Raw genomic sequence first — 24904 nt, 5'->3', positions numbered from 1 at the left:
GAGCTCTGAGTTTTGTATCTCTCCATGAAACAACATTTAAAAACAAGAACGTTTCTTTTTAATAAGAAAAGAAAATCAGGGGCTGTCCTGTCCCCGCAATATAACAGAGAATGGGATGAAATTCTCTTAAAAAAAAAATCATTTTGGTAGCTTAACAGGAACACATGAAACTCTGTTGATTTCACACATTCATGAGAGACCCACAGAGGACTGCCCTTATTTGCTACACAGTCTCTGCATAATAGGAATGGTACACTGTCAGCCGTCCAAGATGAGGAAAAATTAAATATAGTTAGTGCACAGGGATTAGTCTTATGAGGGTTTGCTCAAAGATAAAAGTTCTCAGGGGAAATCTGGGGAAGGTTAAGACAGTGTTATTTTTAATGACAGCAGGACAGTAGTGTTTATAATGTCAGAATGCATATTTCAGAGTTAAAATCTGAAGTTCTGTCCAGTGGAAATGGCACATGGAACATGGTATTTTGGGGAACCTTTGGAAACATTGGAATATGTGGGGTTCTTGCTTTTATAGTCTGTTACTACATTGAATGATAATAGTCCATTTAAAGTATCACTGTGTAGGTGATTACAATCCATTCTGGATCTGCTTTACCCATCAGGTAGGTGAAATTAGACATTGGAGACTTATGGTGATACTTTCCCAAAATTGTTTCCTAAGCAGAGGTAATGAGCATTAGGATTCTAACATGGCAGGGACTGCCTCATGGCTTGGTGACAAGAGAAGTATCTCCACTAGAGTTCTCTGTAAAAGAGAGAAAGAACCAAAGAGGAAATATCAATAAAACTTCATGTCTCTCTCTCTCTCTCTCTCTCTTTAATGCTTATTTATTTTTGAGAGAGAGAGAGAGAGAGAGTAGGAGAGGGGCAGAGAGAGGGAGACACAGAATCTGAAGCATGCTCCAGGCTCTGAGCTATCAGCACAGAGCCCAACGTGGGGCTCAAACTCACAAGCTGTGAGATCATGACCTGAGCTAAAGTTGGACGCTTAACCAACTGAGCCACCCAGGCACCCCAAAACTTCATGTTTCTGAAGTCTCAAGTGAGCTTGACCCTGACTCAAAAATAAAGTGAAAATTTGCCTTCACAGAACATTCTGGAAGCAGGTAATAAGGAGGAGGAAAAAGCAGAAATGCAGGATGGGGAAATTTCTAGAAGGGAACATATGTGTAAAGTGGCCAGCTTGCCCCCAACACCCAGTGGTCAGAAGATTTAGCCCAAAGCTCTAGGTGCAAAATTACAAGCAAACTCCAGGGAGGCAATTACAAGCAGGATAGATCCATGCACTTCATGGAATCAGAACCCTTCAGAACTGGAAAAAAACTTGGAGGCTTTCATAAAGGATTTATTGTGACACTCTCTGAAGAAGGAGCATCACAATTAACGTTCACTATTCAGGGCTGATTGTCCAATTAGTGGATTTCTCCTGCTTCCTGTTTCTCCTTTCCTCCCACTGCCTTCCTCTCTGCTGTATCCTGGCATGTCATTAGCACCTCTACAAGACACTGGACTGGGAAGGGTGAGGACACACAAAATGGCTATTCAAAAATTAGTAACAGCAATAATCAAAACACTGGTTACGGCAAAGTTCGAAGTTTGTATTTAGAATGAGGAATTTAAATTATGAAATTTATGGATGTCAATGCAATAGTTATTCTTAAACTCCATGACAGAGGTGCTTAAGCAGCCGACTTTGGCTCAGGTCATGATCTCGTGGTTTGTGAGTTCAAGCCCCCAGTCAGGCAGAGCCTGGAGCCTGCTTCTGATTCTATGTCTCCCTCTCTCTGCTCCTCCCCTGTTCAAGCTCTCTCTTTCTCTCAAAAATAAACATTAAAAAAAATTTTAAACTCCATGACGGAGATAATTTCCTTTATTGAGGTAGGAAGACCTTTTGAAAGGCAACATCCTGTTTGTGTTTCAATTTCTGGTTTCTAAGAATTACGGTAACATGCAGTTACCCACCCAGAGGCATCTGGCTGTCTTGTTTAGTCCCAACTATGTAACCTGATTGAGAGGGCTTTTGCAGGTGCCTTTAGATGCAACCTGCGTCCACTTGACATTATTTATTGAGCACCTATTATGTGCCAAGCACTGTCCCAGATGTCAGGGACACATTGGTTAACAAAAAAATGCCTGCCCTTGTAGAGTTTACATTGTAGGTTAAGGATTCAGAATATGAAAAATAAAAGCAATTTTGAAAGGAAAATTAGATAATATTTAGAAGAATTTCAGTAGCAAGAAAAAAATAGAGCAGAGGAAGGACTGCAGTGTGTTGGGAGTGTTAGTTGCAAATGAATGGGTGGCCAGGGTAGGTCTCATTGAAAAGTTAACATTTAAACAAAGACTTTGAAAAAGAAAAGCAAAAACTCCAAGGTGGAGACCTTCCAGCTGTGTTTCACGAACAAAGAGGAGACTGTAGTGGTTACATTGTGGAGAACAAGGGCAAAAATGGTCAAAGATGAAGTCAGAGAAGTAAGCAGACAGGGATGGATTGTAGGTGGGAACATTCTAGAAGTTTCTATGAAGATGGAAATGTTCTGTAGCCGTGCTGTCTCATATGGCAGCTACTGGCCACATGTAGCTATCTGATCACTTCACACATGGCTAATGTAATTGAGAGGCAGAATTTTTAATCTCATTTAACTTTACTGAAGTTCAATTCAAATAGTCCTGTGTGGCTAGTAGCCATCACATTGGTCAGTACAGTTCCAGGCTGTTCGGTAGTTGACATGATCTGATTCAAATTTTTGTGGCATTGCTCTGCTTTTGTGTTGAGAATGTGGAGAGGCAAGGACAGAAGCGGGGTCACCAGGTGACTTCCCATCTAGCCACATGCAGATCCCAGGCAGTCACACCAGCACAAAGTCATTTGCTAGCTCTTCTCTCCTGTAGCCTACCTAACATGGGGGTTGACCGAAACCTTTATCAAGCTGACTGAATTAAGTTCCTTGTGAGATGTTAATCAATAAGACCAACATTTCCTGGGAATCATCTAATTTAGAAGAAGGGCAATGAGAAAAAGAGACACACATGTGTTGATCCTCTAGCCCGTATCAGAACTTGCTGTTATAGTAATTTTAACAAAAAACTCCAGCAAGTCTGGCTTATCATCTGCTTTTCACAGTCAAAAACTCCACTCAGAGACATAAAATCCCTTTTGTAATAGGGGAAATCCACCTGAATCTGAATCTGCATCCATCTGGCTAAAAACCCATGACTTTTTTACTGTCCTGATGATATCCTTAAAAAAAAAAAAAAAAAAAGAAGTTCACAGTCTCATAAATAAAAGTATTAGGTCAAAATGAGCCTTGTTCTGCTTGCAAGGAAGCTGCTGTTTTTCTCACTGTTTGAAGATCTCTTCATCATGGATTCTAAGATGAACACCCTGAGAAGGAACAATTTCCTTCCTCCTTGTTGGAAAAATTGGGACATTGTTTCTAGAGGCAGGGAGCCTAATAATTCTTGTACCCATGCTTTGCTACAGGAAATTAAAATTAATGGAAGCTGTGTGATAATGAAATGGCATTTTCTAGAACAGATGTTGACAAATAGTGATTCTACTGGGATGCAACCAATGAAGCTTGCCCAGACTGGCAACAAGGTCGTAGTATGATCAGCCCCTCATGACAAAGGCCCAGGGGGTAGGGGTGGGAGACCCACACCCCAGTGAAATGCCCTGCCTTTATCTCCCAACTCTGAACCTGGGGGGAGTCCCCTGGTCTGAAGCAAATACAGTCACCAAGCTCCCCTGTGCTGTAGTGACACTCTGAAGTCAAGTGCAGGAGGTGGCTGTGTTAGTAGGCTCCATCCCAGCTGTTTAGAAGAGGGCAGACATCTTCTCACAAATACAAAATGGCAGCCCAACTCTTCATTCCCTCATTAACAGGTTTGTACTTGTATCTTCTTTATTATTATTATTTTTTAATGTTTATTTATTTTAGAGAGAGAGAGCACAAGCTGGGGCAGAGGCCGAGAGAATGAGGGAGACACAGAATCTGAAGCAGGCTCCAGGCTCTGAGCTGTCTGCACAGAGCCCGATGCAGGGCTTGAACTCACAAACTGCAAGATCATGACCTGAGCTGAAGTCGAATGCTTAACTGACTGAGCCACCCAGATGCCCCTGTACTTGTATCTTCTGAGTCTGAACCGCGAAAGAAAAGTCTGCCACCCTTCCCTTGCCAGTCTGAAATCTACTACAGCTGACCCTTGAACAACACAGGTTTGAACTGTGTGGCTCCACTTACACATGGACTTTTTTTCAATATATACAGTACAGGACTGTAAACGTATTTTCTCTTCCTTGTGCCTTTCTTAATAACATTTTCTTTTCTCTAGGTAACATACAAAACATGTGTTAATTGACTGTTTATGTTATTGGTGAGGCTTCTGGATAACAATAGGCTACTATTACGGGTTAAGATTTAGGGGAGTCAACAGTCACATGCAGATTTTGGAATGCATGGGGGTCAGAGCTCCTAAACCCCCCACCCTACCCTGTGTTGCTCAAGGGTCAACTGTATTTTGCATAGAAATGCACCCAAATGAGGACGTTTGGCCTCAGAATGAAAAATCAAATGAAATTCTTACTCGCTTGCTAAAAACTTCCTTTGTTCAGTGCCCAGAAGCCTTTTTCCAGGAAGTCCATGGGTTGAAATCAGGGTGAGATTACTAAACTTCAGGTGAGAGCTGAGGAGAGAGAAGAAAACACACAAAAAAGGAGGTAAAGCTCGACTTGGTAAAGGTTTATTATAATTCAATTTAACCTTACCTTATGTATCATCCAATTGCTGAACTTTTCTTTTCAGCAACTCTTTTTGCACAAACTTTCCAACAGAACTGACCATGTCAATGAAAGGAGGGAGATGGCTCTGGAGCCTCTAACTGCAGAAACGTCCAGAAGCCACAACACCAGCATGGCAGACACCATTTCATTTTTTTTTTTTTTAATTGCCTCTCAGGAGGCACCTGGGTTGAGCATCCAACTCCTGATTTTGGCTCAGGTCATGATCCCAGGATCGTGGGATGGAGCCCCGCATCGACATTCCGGGGCTCGAAGCATGTTCATAGGCATCATCATAGGGATTAGTGTTAAAGATAGTTTGTGCTGGAAGTCGGGGGCAGGGTTTTATTATCCTCATTTCATACAGACAAAAATCAAGCTTGGAAACAGGTAATTTGTTCACAGCTGAAGCTCATGGGCAGCCGAGCTGGAAGTGAGAGCCATCTCTCTTCTGACCCCCAGCAGTGCCCTCTGCACTCACCTCACTGCCCTCTATAACCAAGTCCTCTGAGTGACATTAAGTAGGACACCCAGGAGCATAAGCAGAGGCTGCTGAAGAACGGATGTGCTTAAGACTCACTCCATGTTTTCCCTTAAGCATTAAAATACTCCTGCTGCAAATTTGCCCTTCAGCTAAAGTCAGCAAAATTTTATGGGTGAGTTGATCTTTTCATAGGATGGTGAGAAAGATATTTTTCTCTAAAATCTCTTCTGAGTTTACACCTCCCCTTCAAGCAACCAAATGCCAAAAAAGAAACCTTCACCAAGTTCGAGGAAAACACCTGCCCTCCTTTCCCATGAGGAAACTGGAAATTTTCCAAATGTGGAAATGCTATCAATTTACTGACAATCTGTTAAGTACCACTACAAGCAGGAGACTTTCGGTAATGGCATGGGCCGGCAATGTAATAAATTCAACTGCACCTGACATTTAAAAACAGCTAAATATTATGAAAGGTTGTGCTCTAGGGTCTCGAAGGATGCATGTCATTTAAGAATGAATATTCTTATCTGATACAAAGAAAACCCAGCACATCTTCTCCTCTAATCATAAGAATAAAATTTTTGAATATGTTCAAATAACATAAAGGTCACAATTAACCCCAGCTACTTAGGGCTCCCAGTCTGCAAATGCACACTGATGACAGGTCTTTAATTTATTTACATTTAATGGAAAGTGCAAAATGCAGCTAATAATACATGCTGATGCTCACATGAAGTTAGAATTTATTTTGGCTTTGGTGCCTATGTGATGGAAATGTGGTTTATGTTATACTAATAATAGTTATACATGGGCATTTTTATAGCTCTCTGTGAACAGGCGGCTTAGTAATTATCCAGCTATATCTTTTACTACAAAAACAATCCCTTTGGCACTGAATAATTTGAATGATCTAACAACATGGATCAAATGACTTCTAAATTGCCAAATTGCCACACTATAATATACTGAATTATGCAATTGTGCAATTAAAGACTTCTCCAAAAGCTTTTGAGTGGGGGGCATTTTCTGGATTTTTATCTGTAAGGGCACCAAATTTTCTACTCCTTTTCTTTAGCCTTAGCCAAATTCCTTATGCACTCTTCATGGTGGCTACTCTGGTCCTTTATCCAATCTTCAAGGTCACTAATTTAACCTTTCTTGTTCTCCCTCCCATCCCCTTTCCTCACTCTCAAGTTAGTGCATCTCTCACACCATAAAGAAAACAAAGACGAGCCACCAGGCCTCCCCCCCCCTCCCCATTTCCCTTATAACCTCCAGAAACATCTATAAGAGCGTTCTTCCATTCCCTCTAATTCAAAAGACAGGTTCTCTCCATTAACACTGTCTTCTCTTCATGTTCCTCTATCTTTCCTATTTTTTTAAGTAGGCTTCACACCCAGTATGGAGCCCAATGCAGGGCTTAAACTCATGACCCAGCGATCAAGACCTGAGCTGAGATCAAGAGTTGGACACCTAACCAACTGAGTCACCCGGGGCACCCTCTCCCTATTTCTATGCCAGCAAATTGTCCTTACAACACTAGTTATAAACCTGGAAGTAACCAGTTTATTTGCTGATAGGGTGGAGCCATATAGTCAACAGGGGCCATGGCCTTGCTTATCTGCTACTCTAAGGGGGCTTCCATTCTCAATGTCTCCTCAGGCCCAAGGTGGCTCCTGGAGCTCCAGCCATCATATCCCATATCCACATTACAGGCAGAAGGAAGGAGGAATGGGTGGAAAAGGCTGTCCATTAAGAAGAGACTAAAATCCCATGTGACTTTTCTGCTTACATTGCCAGAACTCAGGGACACAGCCACATGTAGCAGAAAGGGAGCCTGGAAAATATGGTTTTTCAAAGAGAAATACAGTGTGTTTTTTTTAAAGAACCATATTGCCCAATGTTCTGTTACCAAGGACAAAGTGCAGAATAAATACTGGGAAACAACTAGAAATCTCTACTCATACTGACTCATGGAGGAAGGCTAGGTGGGCTTGGAGAAGGAAATAGGTGGCTGACACCATGTGGTTCAAATGAGAAAAGGCAGATGTATGTGTAGGGTGCTGGGAACTGAAAGGGGAAGGGGGAGTCATCCAGGAGCTAGCAATGGTCGGATGCCATTACTGATGTGAATGGAAGAAATGGTGACAGCTGGGGCCAGGAAGGAGGCCCTACCCAAAAGCTGCAGCCATAGAACATGCTGTCTGGGGCAACATTATCTTCAGGTTCACTCTTATTATTGCTTTTCTCACCAGCTCCTCCTCCTTTGCCCATCTCCCTGCTCACAAGCTTCCCAGTATTCATGCCTATCTCCCTGGCTGATGTTATCTACCACCATGACTTCATCTTACGTATTTGCATGAAAGCTTCCTTCTGAGCTCAAAACCCAATTTCCAAGGGCCTATCGGTCCTAATGTGGCTGCTTCACAAGTATCCCCAAATCAGTATGTAGTCCCATTCCATTGCTCCTTTATTTCAGTCAAAGGCATGATCAACTAACCACCTCTCAAGTTAGGAATCTGAGAGCCTACTTCAGACTCCCACCCTCTTTCTCACTTTCCACAACTGGTCACCACGTCCAGCCTCTTTTAAAGTTTATTTATTTATTTTAAGGGAGAGAGATAGCAAATGGGGAAGGGGCAGAGAGAGAGAGAGAGAGAGAGAGAGAGAGAGAATCCCAAGCAGGCTCCACATCACCAGCACAAAGCTCAATCCCATGAACCTCGAGATCATGACCTGAACTGAAGTCAGATGCTTAACCAACTGAGCCACCCAGGGGACCCGAAAACCTCTTTTTAAATTAAATCCAATCTCAATCGTTCCTAGTTTTAAGTTTCCATGTTTGCTCACCACTTTGATAGTAGCAGAGCAGAGTGGCTAAGACTATGGGCTCAAGAGTCAGATAGCCTCAGTTGGATGCCAGCCTCTAGCATACTAGGTTTCTGACCTTGGGTGAGTGACAAGTTATTTAACCTCTCTGTGCTTCAGTGTCCTAGTCTGTAAAATGGGAATAATAGAACCTAATGCCTTATAGGGGTGCTGTGGGATTAAATGACGGTATCTGTAAAAATGTTTAGAATATTGCCTGCTACATAAAACATTTTAAATGAATAACTATTTAATTAAAGTGATTTAAGATATTAAGTCCAAATTCATGAGCACGGTATATAAGGCCTTTGTATTGGGGACTAAACTAACCTCATTAAACTTCTTGCTATTCAGTGAAGGTTCCCTCTTTCATGCCTTTCTATGAATGTGTCCACTTTTTCCTCCAACCTTGTGTTTTTTTAATTTAATTTTTTAATCTGATTCAGAAACATCCAAATATTTCTTAACTTATAACTATCTAAGAATATTGGTCCAAAATCATAAAGTTTATAATGTGCAGTTTTAGTAGATTTTAGCTCTTCTGAGGGTGACATATGGAGATCAAATGTTTAAGACTTTTAATCTGATGACCAGTGAATATTTTAGAAGTTCCTACAAACAGAACAGTGAGCCACAGGGTACATCTTGGATTTGGGCATACAGTAGACAAAATGGCAGAATAGCAGGACCACAGAGACAACACCGTTCTCAGATCTAGTGGTGTTGGCTTACTGTATATAAACAATACTAACATCACTGTGAGTCCTCTGCTCCAAAATCAAAGGTCACTGTGTCGTGGAAAAAAAAAAAAAGTTCAAGTGAAGTGCTCAAGCCAATGAAACATTAAACAAGCGCACCTGCATTTTCGCAGCGGATAATTCCAGTGGGGATTTCATGTTGCTGTGGATACAAGGGGAGGAACAGCTCAGAGATACGTGTAAAGCAGGGAGGGATTAGAGTATCCAGGGAAATAAGTAAAAGGTATTGCGTTTCATTCCATGCTTCAGGGGGACAGCTACAAAATTAGGTCTAAACATCCTTATCCTTCAAATAAAAGGGTCACATTGCCAATTTACTGTGAGCATGATAAAAGAAACATAAAACTTTTCATGTTGCTTACCCTTCTGGGCAGTAGAAACCTGTCAGCCTGCCAAGTAAATGCTTATTACTTTTATTTTTAATTTTTTCCTGGCTGGGTTTTTTGGTTTTTTTTTTGTGTGTGTGTGGTTTTTTTTTTTTTTTTTTTTTTTTTGGCATAGCAAGGGCAACCAAAGCCAGTGATTTAATTAACTGCTTTCATTAATGCTTTTATTTGAATAGATAATGTAGAGAGAGAAAATAATTATCCCACATCAATCTAAATGTTACAATTTACTAAAATCTCTGCTTTCTGAATTGTTCAGAACAATGACAAAAATGTTTACCAAATTACAGTAAATCCTAGCTCAAGACAGCTATTTAACTTAACTGTTATTTAAATAGTCAAAAAATAACTCCGATCTGATTCAGTCTTAATGCTATCACATAATGTCACAAAATTAATGGTGACATGCTATAGATGGAACCTAAAAGTTGAGAACTCCCAATACCAAAAGAAAAATGGAGGGCAAAACAAGTCAAAATATTTATAAGTTGTTTAAGAGAATTTACCAGGTTCTCCCTGAAAAATGGTTAACTTTCTTCAGCAATATTATTTTGTTTAGCTCACAAAGAGATTTGTTTGACAATGTCCTTGGCCACTTCCTGTTTGTTGTCTTAGTAAAAATAGCCCAACAGCTGCATCCATGGCCTCCTGGCTGTCAGTAGTGGCACACTCGGACCTCCAGGGGGAGACCAAAGAAAGAGAGACCTGAAGAGGGTGGGGTCAAGGATTCTGAGCACTTCTAAAAGTGGGGGAGTGTTCATGGGGCAAAGAAGTAGTTCAAATCTCTCTCCCTGACCTTTTTTCTCTCTTCTCTTTGGTGCCATATTGCATGGCTCTCCTATTCATGGGAGCCCCAGTAGGAACCAGGGTGGGGCCTGGAGAAAGGGGCCAAAAAGCAAATCTCAAACCTGCCTGAATCCAGGCTTATGTCCTGGGACAAGGATCTAGAATCAACACTGAACCCAACAATGTCTGTTTGCTGGTGCTTTGTGAATTCTTCAGGGACCCTTCAGGGGAGGGGGTGGTGGCCAGGGTAAGGGACTGGGGGTGGGGGGAGGGAGAGGGGAAGGAAGGTATGGGGATTCAGGAACTCAGATGAAAAGCTTGTGTATCTCTGCACAAAAATAACACATAAATCCTAACTGAAAAAATGAAAATGAATGTAATGTTTGAAATGGTCACTTAACGAATAAGAATAAAATTTGGAAGTCTGGCAAAACAAACTAAGATGAAATTGGATTTTGCTTTATAATTTACGGGAAATGATTATGTACATAAGAGTAAAAATGTTACACATTTGTACTCTGATCATATTTTTATATACATGGAGCATATAGAAGATGTAAATACTAAGACAGCAGCTATGAAAGACCAGCTGGAAAGCCTCTGCACACAAGAGATGGCAAAATGTAAGACACCAATCAATCAGTTCCCTAAGACTGGAAAGGAGCATTGTGGGGATCCAAAAGTGATGAGGTCACTTGTGGAGGTGTGGAGTGGGGATAAGGACAGGTTTGCTGCTTGGGGCAAATGCTCGTGGTTACAAGGCTTTATAGACACCACATGGTCAGGTTTCCTCATGCATGGCATTTATATATTCTTGAACCTTTATTCTTAATGGTGATAGTTTAAGCATGAAGTATATGAGATGCTTTCTACTAGGTCCAATTTAGTGTGTAAATACTATGATATGGGGTAATGACTTCAGCTATGTCATGTTTAATGATAAGTTAATAATTATGCCTAGTAAGTAAGCCCTGAAGTAATGATATGACATAGAAGTTATATATGATTTGTTGAGAATTAGAAAATGTGGTTTGGAAAACAAGCTCATAAAAACAGGTTAATTACAATGAGCAATTACAGGGGGAAATAAGTTTCCTTACAGATAAGAGCTGCCAATTTTGAGGAAATGTCTACACAAATGGTTACTATACCCAGGTGCATGTTAGAATTACCTGGGGATTCTTAAAAATACATATTCCTGGAATTGTAGCATCAGGAATAGGGGCCCAGGAAACTCTTTTTATCACTGTCACCTCCACCTCCACCCCCATCCCAGCCCCACCCCCACAAATAGCTCTGATGTACAGAGTTGTTAAGTCTGGAATTTTCACAATCTGTTGCTTAGAGAAAAAGTTGCTCAACATTACGCTCATGTCTAGGATGCTGATCATAACATGTTTCTCCATCATTAGTTCTTAAAATAAAAGGAAACTCAGGGCTTTTTTTTTTTTTTTTTTTTTGCACAAGTGCCTTACTATGTTGGTAAGGATTGGAAAGATTCTGGTTGTCCTTTTGAGAGAAATTATCTTCAGAGAATTTCAGTTAGGGATTAGCACGGTCTCCAGAAGCCATGTGCCCAGGAACTGGCCTTGCCTTGTCTGGGTTTCAACGGTGGCTCCAAGCACTCCAATCCCCCAGAGGGTATGACTACCTCACACCTCTACAGAAGGACCATTCCCATGTCTCCAGGCTTCTCCCAACTGCCACCCAATATCAAATGCTGTACGAGAAGGGCCAGTTTGACACCTCCTTGTTCCCTCAAAGTGCTTGTAGTCACTTCTGTAATCGGTTGAAGGTACAGGGATGCAAGAAAGTGACTAGTGGATTCAGAGCTGAGTCGGGGTCAGGGAGCTGTGACTGAGTGTGTACGGTGTCTTTTGTCTTTTGGGAACTGAGGCTGCACATGAGAAAGGTGCGGACAGTAGGATGGGGACAGTTGGCATTGACCTAGTGCCACTAAAGTCCGAGTCACTCCTGGAGGGCTTGTTTAAACAAAGATCCCTAGACCCCGTTCTCCAGGTTTCTGATACAGTAGGTCTGGGGTGGGACCTGAGAATTTGTATTTCTATAACAGGTTCCCAAATGATGTCCATGTTGGTGTTCCATTTTGAGAACCACTGTTCTAGGCACAGAAAAGTGAGGGGCTCCCAGTGATTTTGGGTGCATAAGAAAGGTGGGTAGAGTTTAATATAAGTTTCAATGAAGGAAGTATATGATCCGTTAAATATTTGAGACACATAAGTAAAAAGTGAATTTTTTGTTTTGGCCTTGTTCTTTGTTTTGTTTTGTTGTTTTATTTTTTTGTTTTTTTTTTAATTTTTTTTAACGTTTATTTATTTTTGAGACAGAGAGAGACAGAGCATGAATGGGGGAGGGTCAGAGAGAGGGAGACACAGAATCTGAAACAGGCTCCAGGATCTGAGCGGTCAGCACAGAGCCCGACGCGGGGCTCGAACTCACAGACTGAGAGATCATGACCTGAGCCGAAGTCGGACGCTTAACCGACTGAGCCACCCAGGCGCCCCTGTTGTTTTGTTTTTAATGCAGTGGAATTCCTGGATTTGGGGTGTGGGGTGCACTCAGAGCCCCCTCAAGACGTACATGATAAACTTGAGGTTAGTGGCAAAAGAGAGGACCCAAAATATGTCCAGATTAATGTTTGAAAAGCATCCAAGTATCATAAAAGGGCTTAAGAAACATCCATTGGCAGCCCATTAGGTAGTGATGGTCAGTGGGAGCCAAAGATGTGGCTATTATGACCATGAGAGTCTTTGGTCCATAAGGGATTTCTATCCCTCAGCCTGGGTAGACAGCTAACAGGGCAGGGCATAACACCAGTTTTCTCTGCAGTCAAGCACTTTTGCAAAACAGAAACACCACAGAGCATTGGTCGGCTTGCTTGGTACTCCTGATGGTAAATCAGAGATAGTAGCCATTTTAACTGAATTTCTTTTTTTTTTTTTAATTTTTTTTTAACATATTTATTTTTGAGACAGAGAGACAGAGCATGAACAGGGGAGGGTCAGAGAGAGAGGGAGACACAGAATCTGAAACAGGCTCCAGGCTCCGAGCTGTCAGCACAGAGCCCGACGCGGGGCTCGAACTCACGGACCACCAGATCATGACCTGAGCCGAGGTCGGCCGCTTAACCGACTGAGCCACCCAGGCGTCCCTAACTGAATTTCAAGAGAGCATCTTTGCCAGACCAGGACCTCTAGCAGGGAGCAAACACATATACTGGCAAGAAACACCTCTGATTCATCCTTAATCCTCAGGGGAGAGAGTATCTTCCATATGAAGACCCTACCTCCCCAGGCTCTTCCCTCCTATTAGACACAATGTGAGGCTCCCACAAGGAAACTAGATATGTAAATTTAATTAGTGGGGAGGTGCCAGTCTAATAAGCTTGGAGTGATAGGCTTTACCAGATGCTTTGTGTGTTATCACCTGATTTAACCCTCGTGCCAGTGTAGGAGGAGAGATTCTGGGTTCTCTCCCCATTGTACAGGTGAAGAAACAGGTTCACAGACTTTGGATGATTTTCCTGGGCCCCATCAGTCATGGGAGAGCTCTCTAACTCAGTGGTTCCTGGATCCTGACCCCCAGGGGTGTGAAAACACAGATTCCCACACCTCCCCCTGCATTTCTGATTCAATCCTTATAGGGTGGCATCTGGGTATCTGCATCTCCAACAGATCCCTAAGCAATGCAGAAGTGCTGGTCCACAGACCACAGTTTGAAAACTACTGATCTAACCTTATCTCTGTCCCAAATTAGAAATAAAGTATTTGCCAACACATGCTTTTAAGGCCACCTTTTCTTCCAGCCAAGGTTTCTGGTGGAGTACACTGGATCCTCTTTAGAGCTACAAAAATGCCTGGGAAGAGAGGTGGCCTTGAAAACCTCTTGACACAGTCTTCTTATCTAGCCTTGCTTTTTCTCTGCCTTCATCTCTGCCCCTGTATTTCACCAAAGGACAACTGAATATTAATTAAGAACAAGACTAGGGGCACCTGGGTGGCTCAGTTGGTTAGGCTCAGGTCATGATCTCACAGTTCGTGGGCGTCAAGCTCTGTGCTGACAGCTCAGAGCCTGGAGCCTGCTTTGGATTCTGTGTCTCCCTCTCTGTCTGCCCCTCTCTGCTCACACTCTGTCTCTTTCTCTGTCTCCAAAATAAATAAACATTTACAAAAAAAAAAAAAAGAAAAGAAAGAAAGAACTGACTAAAGAAATTGGGATGGTAGGGAGCCTACCTATATCAACTGCAAAAGGTTCTCCCACCCCACTGCTTTCCTGTTCCTGTCTGCCTGGGGACATCTTTTGACCATGGGAGCTGGAGGGACAGGCTGGAAGAACAGTTCAGGGTGACCATGTGACCAGAAGGACAGGAACTGGTGGGTAAATACCGCAGCTTCCTCACACAAAGAGGGGCCAATCTCCATTGTGTCCTTTGAAGGGTCCCAGTATAGGATTGAGTCTCAGTTGCCCACAGCAACCTGCTGACAAATGCTTTTTGGGGGTGTTGCTGACTTCCCTCCCTTTCCCACCTCACCACCCTGCTCTCTCAGGTGATTTCCTGGGATGGCCCCCAAATAAACTGCTTGCATCCACATTCTTTGTTTTCAGCTTTTGAAGGAATGTAACCGAAGGCAGGTGCCGACATCATCATTTGAAAATGAAACAGTAGTAGAGGGTGGAGACGGAGTGCATGAGTTTATTACTCAGTTGACACCTGTGGTTATGTTTTTGTGATCATGAAGAATACATTCCCTAATTAACATCCTTAGCCTCAAAGAATCATGAAAAAAACCCACAAAAAATGACAATGAGCTGATCCCAAAAACGGCCTAATATTGCTCAAAGAGTCTTGCTTTTCTTTTGTTCTGAGTCTCTAAAGTGGTGAAGGTAGGAGATAAGAAGAGTTATCCTGAAATGAACAGGAGTGGATAATTTCAATAAATGAAGATTTTTTTCATTTATAATTAATTACATTTAAATACTGGATTCAGTTAGGAAACTCGATTGTGATTCACAACACCAGGGAGTCTGGTCATTATTTTCCAGTGGCAGAATGTCAGGTCTTTCTGCCTGGGAAGGCCAGACCCTCTGAGCTTGACACGTAGCTGTCCCTACCCTCCCCACCCCACTCCAGCCACAAGACAGGCCTCCGTATGGGCTCCTGACAGGTCCCATTGTGATGCCAACACAACAATACGGCAAGACGCGACCTGCCCAGTCTGCCTCCTCCCCAGGCACCTCGGAGGGCAGCGCTGCACGTGCCACGGGCCTGGCCGCCATGCTGCATTTGCCCTCGTCTCAAAAGGACAATCAGGGAGAGCACATGTCCATCCGTTCATGGGGCCGAGACCAACAGTAGAGAACAATGGCAGTCACCAACATGTTCACTGGGGTTTAGCTCTGAGCTCAGCAAGTAAGCACTATTTAATTAGTCACCTAATTAGTGACAGGCCACACTGAAGGTTTCAGATGTCCTCAGACAAACGTAAAGATAAAAAAGTCTAATTAAGCTGCAAGCGCTGGGCTGGCTGCTGCCAGATCCCACAGCTGTGCCGGATATGCAGCCCCATAACAGGAGACCTGGTCATCCGGGCACAACTGCGGCTCTGCAAACGTGACCTCCTCAGTTCAAGCTATTCTTAGTGGCCCCCACGCACCCAACCTGATGAGGGATCCATGTTTAGGTAGAAAATCAGAGATTTTACCCCTTGATGAGATTCTTTGGGTTTGTCTTTGTTTGTTTGTTTGTTTGTTTGTTTTGTTTTTGTTGAGAAAACTCTTTGTGGTGGTAGAAGTGGAAGAGGTGGGCCTGGGCCCTCCCGCCCACCAGCCCTTTCTGTGAATCCAAGTGTGTGTTTCTCTAGGCGCACAAAGGGTTGTTGGGATACCACCCGGGGCTGCTTTCAGTCACTGTCATCCCAGGATGCCACTGCAGGCTCCTCAAGAGATTCTTTACCTCAGAATTTAATTAGGAAGGATTTTAAAACAATGGATTAAAAGGAGCTGCTCCATAATTAGGAGTAAATAATGTAACGCACTGAAGCAGGGAGACACAAGAGCTGAAACAGAATAAACCAGTAACTGCTTCAGCTCAGTGAGTTCATGCCCTAGAGATAGCGAAGAAACCGTTCTGTGTAATTTGTTTGGGGGGGGTGCTATCTACTTGGGACACTGTCTGGGACAGGGCCTGGGGCTCTGCATTGCTAGCGAGCTCCCAGGTGATGGTGACGCTGCTGTTCCACCGGCCACACTATAAGAAGGACGTGAAACGTAAGACGAGTTCACAGACCTGGTTCCCACCCACCCTTTTTGGGGTATGGCATTTCTCCTTTTCTCTTTAAAAAATGATTTTGGAGTACTTCAGCGGAAAGCTTGAAGTATTCAAAGCATGACATTTTGGGGGTTCGGCAGAGAGGGACTTCATGCATGAGGTGGCTGGTGAAAATATAACCTCTTAACATTTTGCGGGAAAGAGCCTCCTGCTCTCTGAAAAGAGCTTTCAGACTTCGTTGCAAAGCTCTCCTCCAGGAAATAGTGTTTCCCTGACAGGTGATAGATGCTCACCTCCAGGCCTGGCTGTGAACCAAGAAGATGAAGTTCCTTTTAGGCTTCAGATAAGATTGGTGTTCCTTGGGTGACAGATCTTTGGGCTGGCAGGACCATGGGAGTCCCTGCCATGACCTCAGCACAGTGAGGAAGACAGGCCATAGCACTGATTGGCAGCAGAAGGGGGCTGACAGCTGAGGCCAGGTTCTTTCTGCTTTTCCCCATGATTGGGGTTTTAGACAAGTCTTATTAATACAAGTACTGAGAAGGATAATATATATGAAATACTTATACTGTCCAAGCCAAGAACATTCATTCCCAAAGAAGTGGGGCAGCCAAGTGAACATGACCTATCAATCATGAGAACCATAATTTAAAAATAGTTCAGGTCCATCATGTGAATGTCTTGGGATGCTGAAGAACCTAAATAATTCACAATAAAATGTCTTAAGAACTGCCTTTCCCTTCCAATTCACTGCCCTCTACACCATAGGATAAGTGGGGGTTTCCTCCTCTTCATGCCCTACACCAAGTAAGTTCCCCTGGTCCTGACTCGATGCCAGCTGTTGGTCTCCTACTCAGCTCCTGGTGATCACCATGGAAATCCATGCCCTGGCAGGGAAGGTTATCAGGAAAGGCCAGGATATGCATGTGGCTTGAGCTCACATAGGGTGAGCCATAGGGTGGGGTGTTGGGGCCCAAACACATTCCCTCCTGGGCTCCTCTGGGAGTTTCTTGGACACAGTATCCTGAGAAGATAAATGCATATGCCCTGGGGCACGGGGAACAAATGAGCTGAGGCTCACCCTGACCCTGAGTTACCCTACACCCCCACCCTTCTCCATCAGCCAGTCAGGAGCCTCAGGAAGCCTGACAGAGTTTGCAGGAAGCTGTGAGAGCAGGGCTACCGCTCTTTAGCTCAGCCCTGGAAGACTGAATAGGGGTGGAAGGGTGGGAGCACCCCAAGGGATACTGGTATGTGTCCCTAAGAAAACACTTGTCATACATATCACTGGGAACCGGGGGCCCAGGAGACCTTGACCGGGTAAGGACATGAAGATGCAGGGGGACCCACAGGCCTGACAACCAGAGATAAGGTGTGTCTGTGCAGATGTAACTGGATGGGTAACAGCAAAGGACCAGATAGAATGCTTTACCAAAAAAAAAAAAAAAAAAATTGAAACATCATGTTCACTATTCCCCCCTTGCATAGAGCCTTGTCCTACTGTATTAGTTGATGACTAAGGGCAAATCCCTTCGGCTCCCCCAGTAGCACCTTAGCACTTGAGGAAAGAAGGATGTAACAAGGGGTAAGAATTTGTACAAGGATTGCCTTTGGTGTCCTTTGAAGAGGACAAATGCTTTCTAATTTTTTTGCATGCACACAACACGAGGACAAAGGGTTGTCTGTTTAGATTCCAGATGACAGGATTATCAGGCTTTCTGGAAAAAGAGGTTGCTGTACTGGGCCTCAGATGGGTTTTGCAGGAACTGAAGTGCCTCAGCTGAGTCTGATAGTGTGGTGCAGGAACTCAGGAGGGCATTTTTTCTAAATCTTGCCTCTAAAATCTGGATTCAATCCTCATTGGGGGTCAGTGTCTGGTGATCACTTCCATTTCATTTCGGGTCAAATCATTTATAACATCTAGTTCAAATGCAGTTAAGCTGGTAAGTAAAATATGCAGTAGGTTACTATGGTGATTGCTAATTTAAAATAATTAGGGAAAATAATGAGAAAACTATTTCCTCTGTGAAGGATTCAAGATCCGTAAACTGATACCAGTCTATTTTTAGTATACGTAATCTGTAACGATGACAGAGAACTGTGAGTACTTTAAAATGCTTTAAAAAGGTCTGTCTGATTGAGGAATTTAATCAACCAAGTACTTATATCCAAATTTATTCTTGTCTTTATTAAATCTAAGTTGATTCCACAAAAAGAAAATGATATGTATATATCTTAATGTAATCATTTAAAATAAGACCATGACTAAGTATGTAGCTGAATGAAGATTTCAGACCTGTTTCTGGTAACTTCTTGACTACTATTTCACAAGTCCACACTGATAAATCACTCAGAAATGGTCACATATGACTTGCTGCTCAGAGTCTTAGATGAAGAGACCCCTCAGAATGAGGAGAGCCCTCAAACTGTAGTGTGGCACACACGGGAAAATGGATGTTCCTGGGTGCTTCTCATTATTTCTTTCTTGCAATGAAAGATTGCTATAGACTGACCACAATATTTAAAGCATGTGAGCTCTGTTGCTAATTTCAATAATGACATGTGACTTATTTCTGATTAACTAGGGGTATGATCCAGATAACTGAACAAATTGGCTGGAAAGTGAAAAAAATCTTTATCTGGTTAATGTGATGTCAAATGAGCAAAGTAACCATTCGGGATTAGCTTGTCTCCTTATCAACTAAGTGCAAACACCTGGGAGGGGTCATTTCCTCCACCCCTTTCCTTGTCTAACCCTTAACCCTCACCCATCTTCTTTGGACCAGTACTTTTGCTGGCTTCTGGAGGAGTGCTAGTGGGGAGCTTTTTCCCATCTTCTGCTTATCTTTTAGCACCTACAGTTTTGAATAGGAGCTAAAATTTCTCATGTGATCCTGAGCAAGAGATTTAGAAAAAACTGGACTCTTGATTCAGGAGTCTGTGGTTCTCCAAAGCCAAGCTCTTTTAAGACATCTATGAGACTATGAGACTTTATTGGGGCACCTGGGTGGCTCAGTCGGTTAAGCATCAGACTTTGGCTTAGGTCATGATCTCACCATTTGTGAGTTCGAACCCTGCATCAGTCTCTGTGCTCGGAGTCTGGAGTCTGCTTCAGATTCTGTGTCTCCTTCTCTCTCTGCCCCTCCCCCACTTGTACTCTGTCTCCCTCTCTCTCAACAATAAATAAACATTAAATTTTTTTAAAAAGACATCTATGAGAGTTTTTTAAAAAAAATAAATGAGCAGGGATGCCTGGGTGGCTCAGTCACTTAAGCATCCAACTCTTGATTTCAGCTCAGGTCATGATCTCACAGTTTGAGTTCGAGCTCTGCGTCGGGCTCCTCACAGCTTGGAGCCTGGGATTCTGTCTCTCCCTCTTTCTGCCTCTCCCTTGCTCTCTCTCTCTCTCTCTCTCTCAAAAAATAAATAAATAAACTTTAAAAAAATAAAAAAAAATAAATGAGGAAACCAAGTCTGAGAGAAAATGAGGTAACACATCTAGGGTTCTGCATCATGTGCTGGTGATGCCAGGCCATGAACCCAAGTTCTTGGACAATAACCCAGGGCTCTTCCTGTCAATGAGGGGCTGAAATTCATTGAGCAGATGGAGAGCTAGTCAGGGGAAGCTGAGAATTCTCGGGAATCACCTATCAGTAAAATGTGCTCTGAAAGGAAACCCATTTAGTGCTGTGAGGATTAAAAAAAAAAAAACAGCACTGAAGGGATGCGAAGGCCTCAGTCTTCCCTGGGGGGTTTTACTCTGTTCCCTGGCACCTAAAATGCAGGGTATGGAAGAAAGGTCCTGGTTTGTCTGCCATTTCAGAAAGCCTATTTGTGATGTGCAGTGTCAAAACCGGTTCCCAAATCTGCCTGATCATATGGAGCACTTGCTAAAATGTAGATCCCCAGAGCCCTCCCTGGGAGTTCCTGATTCTGTGTTCTGTGTTCCTGTCTGGTGCTGAGTCTGGGAGTCTAACAAATGCTCTAGGTGATTCTTATGATTCAACAAATGAGGGAAACACTAGTATAGACTAAGGTTGGCAAAATTCTAGAAAGGGTCAGAGTGTACGTATTTTGAGCATTGCAGGCTAAACAGTCCCTGTCACGGTCTCTCAAATCTGCCACTGTATCAAGAAAACAGAGACAACATATAAATAAATGTGACTGTGTTCCAATAAAGTTTTATTTACAAAAGCAGGTAGAAAGCCACATTTGACCCAGGAGCAATAGTTTGCCAACCCTCAGTCTAGAATATTTCACTGCTTCATCAATCCACCTAGGCAAGGTATATGGGGTGGCAAAAAAACTTCAGGTCTTTTCTTTCAAAACAACCTTTCAGGTATAGAAGAGAAGATCCTCTTTAAAAACAAACAAATAAAGTAAAACAACTCACCAAAATACCAGCGTCTCTAGGAAGGAAATTCCAACACTGGATGCACCAACCACAACAATCTTGGCATTGACAGTTATTTTCGGTTCCAATGTTAGTTTTCTATTTGTATGGTTCAAGGCGTAACCCAACTGGAATAAAAGATACAAAGAAAAAGAGAGACTTAAAGAAGATGTAGCTGAGTCTGTGCTTCCAGATTGGCAATTACGTAGAAGAGTTATTTAACCAGGACACTACTGGCAAATCAGACTAAATGCCCATGCACAGCCATGGTGAAATTTATGGAAAATAATTTTTAAGATATTAACATGAGTTTGGGAAAATACCTAATACCTAGTCTGGCTCACATAAAAATGCTTGGTTTACATAATTTTTTTCTTATTGCTGATGGATGTTTCTTACAAAACTGAGGCCCTTTATGATTAGAAACAATGAGGTAAATAATCCCACAAGAAGATAGACAAGTTGCTCCTTAAGAATCCATAGTTTTATGAAAGGTCTCAACCTTTCCTTCTGTCCAAGATCACCCTGAAAACTTGAACAACAATGAGATTACAATTGTTGGATAATTTAAGGCAAATATTAATTCTTTCCATTCTGCGTCCCTCACACCACTTAGCACAGTGCCTTGCACACATGTGTTCAGTAATTTGTAGAATGACAAACCTTAGTTGAATGACAAAAACATGTTGGATGATTAAGAGTTATTCAAACTTTCAGATGCTCTGAGGTCAAGGAGAACTCTTAGAAGAAGAGAAGGTAACTGGCGATCATTTTATTTTTTTTTTTTAAATTTTTTTTTAATGTTTATTTATTTTTGAAACAGAGAGAGTCAGAACATGAATGGGGGAGGGGCAGAGAGAGTGAGACACAGAATCGGAAGCAGGCTCCAGGCTCTGAGCCATCAGCCCAGAGCCTGATGTGGGGCTCGAACTCACGGACCTCGAGATCGTGACCTGAGCTGAAGTCGGACGCTTAACCGACTGAGCCACCCAGGCGCCCCTACTGGTGATCATTTTAATGCCCATGTTTGGAAAACTTTCTTGAGTTGATTTATTTGATTCACTTTCCTGCAAAGGCTTCAGTGGAAGCAGTAAATGTATGAAGGAAAGATTTACAAAGATAAAAAGAGTAGGGTATTCTTGAAAGGATGTTCTATTGTGTCGATAGTCCTTAGTTCTATTTTTTTTTTTAAGTTTATTTGTTTATTTTGAGAGAAAGGGAGAGAAAGAGCATGTGGGGGAGGGGCACAGAGAGGGAGAGAGAGAGCGAGAGAGAGAGAGAGAAACCTGAGCAGGCTTTGCATTGTCAGTGAACCCATGAACCATGAAATCATGACCTGAGCCAAAACCAAGAGTTGGATGCTTAACAAACTGAGCTACCTAGGAGTGCTCCCTACCCCCACCTTTTTTCAGTTTGACCTTAGTTCTATTTTTAATTCATTAATTCAACATACATTTTTATTTGATGTCTGGAAGAATTACAACTGACTTCTCATCAGTTACAATGGAGTCCATAAGGCAGTGGAATGACAGCCACACCAATGCACTCCACTCAGTTAAATTCTCATCACATCAGCATTAACTCATCCTACAGCTCAGAGATATTCAAATTCCAATAGACCAAATCTATTTTGAATTTTCTTAAAATCGTGAGTTACTAAGAGTTTGGAAATCCAGTAGGCTAATGGTAAAGTCCTATGTAAAGCTTGGCTCCCACTGACCTTCCAGTGCCTGAGGTAGCTTGGATGTGGCCACATGCTTTGCCATCCACCAAGGAACATGTGAAATTTAGAGGATAGAACCCTTATCTCTAGCTCTAGCTAGCCTAGCAATATGGAGGTAGAATAGGTCTTGACCCAAATAATGTAATATAATGTAATGTTTGGATATTTTAGACTCTCCATAATTAATGCTGCTGGTGCCTTTCAGCATGCTCCCACCTTTAATGAGGCACACCATGAATTCTGGAAGAGATTGAGCTTGCTCCCATCTTTAAGAGGGGACTCCAATTGACATAAACCAAGTCACATAACCATACCCTCCTTGCTCAATAATTGGCCCAGGATAGACACATGACCTATGTTGGCCTAATCAGACTGAATCCCAGGACTTTTATATGGTGGTTGAAAAAGAGAAACCTCTTGCCTTCTAGATAGTATTGGGGTATAGATGTGAAGCCTGAAATGGTATAGTCATCATGACACCAAGCAGGAAACAATCCTGGTTGAAGCTCCAACAGAATCACAAAGACATGGAACAGAAATTCCTTTCAGGGTTCTTGGGTGGCTCAGCCAGTTGAGCCTCCGACTTTGGCTTAGGTCATGATCTCACAGCTTGTGAGTTTGAGCCTCACATTGGGTTCTGTGGGGCTTGCTTTGGATTCTGTGTCTCCCTGTCTCTCTGCCCCTCCCCCACTTGTTCTCTCTCTCTCTCTCTCAAAAATAAATAAACATTAAAAAAAAAAAAAAAAGAGGGGCACCGGGGTGGCTTGGTTGAGTGACCAACTTTGGCTCAGGTCATGATCTCATGGTCCGTGGGTTCAAGCCCTGCATCCGGCTCTGTGCTGATAGCTCAGAGCCTGGAGCCTGCTTCAGATTCTGTGTGTCCCTTTCTGCCCCTCCCCCATTCATGCTCACTCTCTCTCTCTCTCTCTCTCTCTCTCAAAATAAATAAACATTAAAAATTAAAAAAAAAAAGAAACTCCTTTCACACTCTGTCTGAAACCCACACTGCCTTTGGAGTCTTCAATTATATGAGCAATAAATATCAGTCAGCTATTACCACAGTAGTGCTACATAACAAACTACCACAAAAGGCATTGGCTTAAAACAGCTGTTGTTTTTCCTCACTCATGCATCTCTGGGTTACAGTACATCTGAAGGCTGGATTCAGCTGGGTTTGGCTCCAACTTGCAGATTCCAGATTGGCCTCACATCTCCCTGTCTTTATTTTGATGAGAGATAGCTGGCGAATGTTCTTCTGGCAATGGTAGAAGTGCATAAAGTAAGACTAAGCAATACCTCTTCAGCCTGGCCAAAGCAAGTCATGGGGCTGAGCCCACTACCCATGAGATGGGGAAGGAGATTCACCTGTAGTGGGAGGAACCTCAAAGGGCAGAGCTCAGGGAGAGAGGAATAGCTGGGGAGAAGGATGCAGTCTACCACGTTTCCTCAGTTGTTTCGGACAGCTTGTTTCTTGGATATGCAACTGAAAGTTCCCTAACCTGACACATTTTCCAAATGACAATAATGAATGTATCGTTAGGGTGAAAAAATGTCTGTCCTCCAAATAAATGTCATGCTAATCTGGCCTAGAAGAATTTCCCAAGAGGGGTCGATGAGGAATTTTTTGAGAAAAGCAGTTAATTCCAGTATATGTGGGTGCCACCATGAACTGTGTTTTGATTGATTTATTTCCAAGACAGGTAGGGTGGCAGCTGATTCACACTCCAGCCAGCCTTGGGTCTGGTGGTTTACCGCAAGGGAGACTGGGAGCATAGAAGTTGGTATTGATGAGAGAGTGTGGGGCAAGCTGAGGGCAAAGTACAGACTAACAGCAACCCCTCCCCCAGGGGGGATATGTACGCTATTCCTTGGACACTCCTGGCTGCCCAAGAACAGGGGGGAAGGAAAGAAAGCAAGTGGCTGACTGATAGAGATCACAGTCATGCAGGACAGGAATCTCCTTCAGTTTACAGATAACTTAGTAAAATGGAAGAAAAAGGCAATCTTATCCATAGCCTAATCTCCAGAAACCAACCTATAGACTCTGTTTCCTAATATCACCTTCATCAAGACGTAAGGGGGTTTAAGTGCTTGCTATGGAGTTGTGGGAAACAAAGGCAAATGAAAAATTAAATTTCCTTACTGCCTACAGCCCCTTGACAAGTCCTTGAAACAGGCAGAGTGACCTCCCTGTAGGAGCTCAGCTGTCTTGATGATGATACTTTGCTAGGGGCAAAAGAGCTGAACATTATGCCTGACCCCCCAGGATCCTGTGTCTCCTTAAACACATAAAAATTACTTTGCAAGCCTCATTTATCTTTAACCTCCAAGTATATGTTGGCAGTTCTAACTCCAAGCATATGGCACCTGACGTACATCTGAAGGGTCTCATGACTGAGGTTTTACTAGACAGTAATAA

The 24904-nt window shown here is 42.8% G+C and overlaps 1 protein-coding gene across 3 annotated transcripts in view; it reads right to left on the bottom strand.

Moving 5' to 3' along the window:
• Positions 1-24904, bottom strand: part of CFAP61 (cilia and flagella associated protein 61) — a 280149-nt gene that overhangs the window by 93717 nt on the left and 161528 nt on the right. For 2 of the 3 annotated variants that reach the window (XM_042931738.1, XM_042931739.1), the window contains 2 exons: positions 20763-20890; positions 4606-4704 (listed from right to left, as the gene is read on the bottom strand). In XM_042931738.1, coding sequence (XP_042787672.1) covers positions 4606-4704; positions 20763-20890 — 227 coding nt within the window. Of the gene's footprint in view, positions 1-4605; positions 4705-20762; positions 20891-24904 lie in introns of those variants that run through there. The other variant, XM_042931744.1, reaches the window with a different exon arrangement.

The sequence above is a fragment of the Panthera leo genome, chromosome A3 (genome assembly GCF_018350215.1).
Source record: "Panthera leo isolate Ple1 chromosome A3, P.leo_Ple1_pat1.1, whole genome shotgun sequence".
Lineage (NCBI taxonomy): Eukaryota > Metazoa > Chordata > Mammalia > Carnivora > Felidae > Panthera > Panthera leo.
Note: the sequence above shows the minus strand (reverse complement) of the source record. Positions and strands in the feature narration are given on the sequence as shown.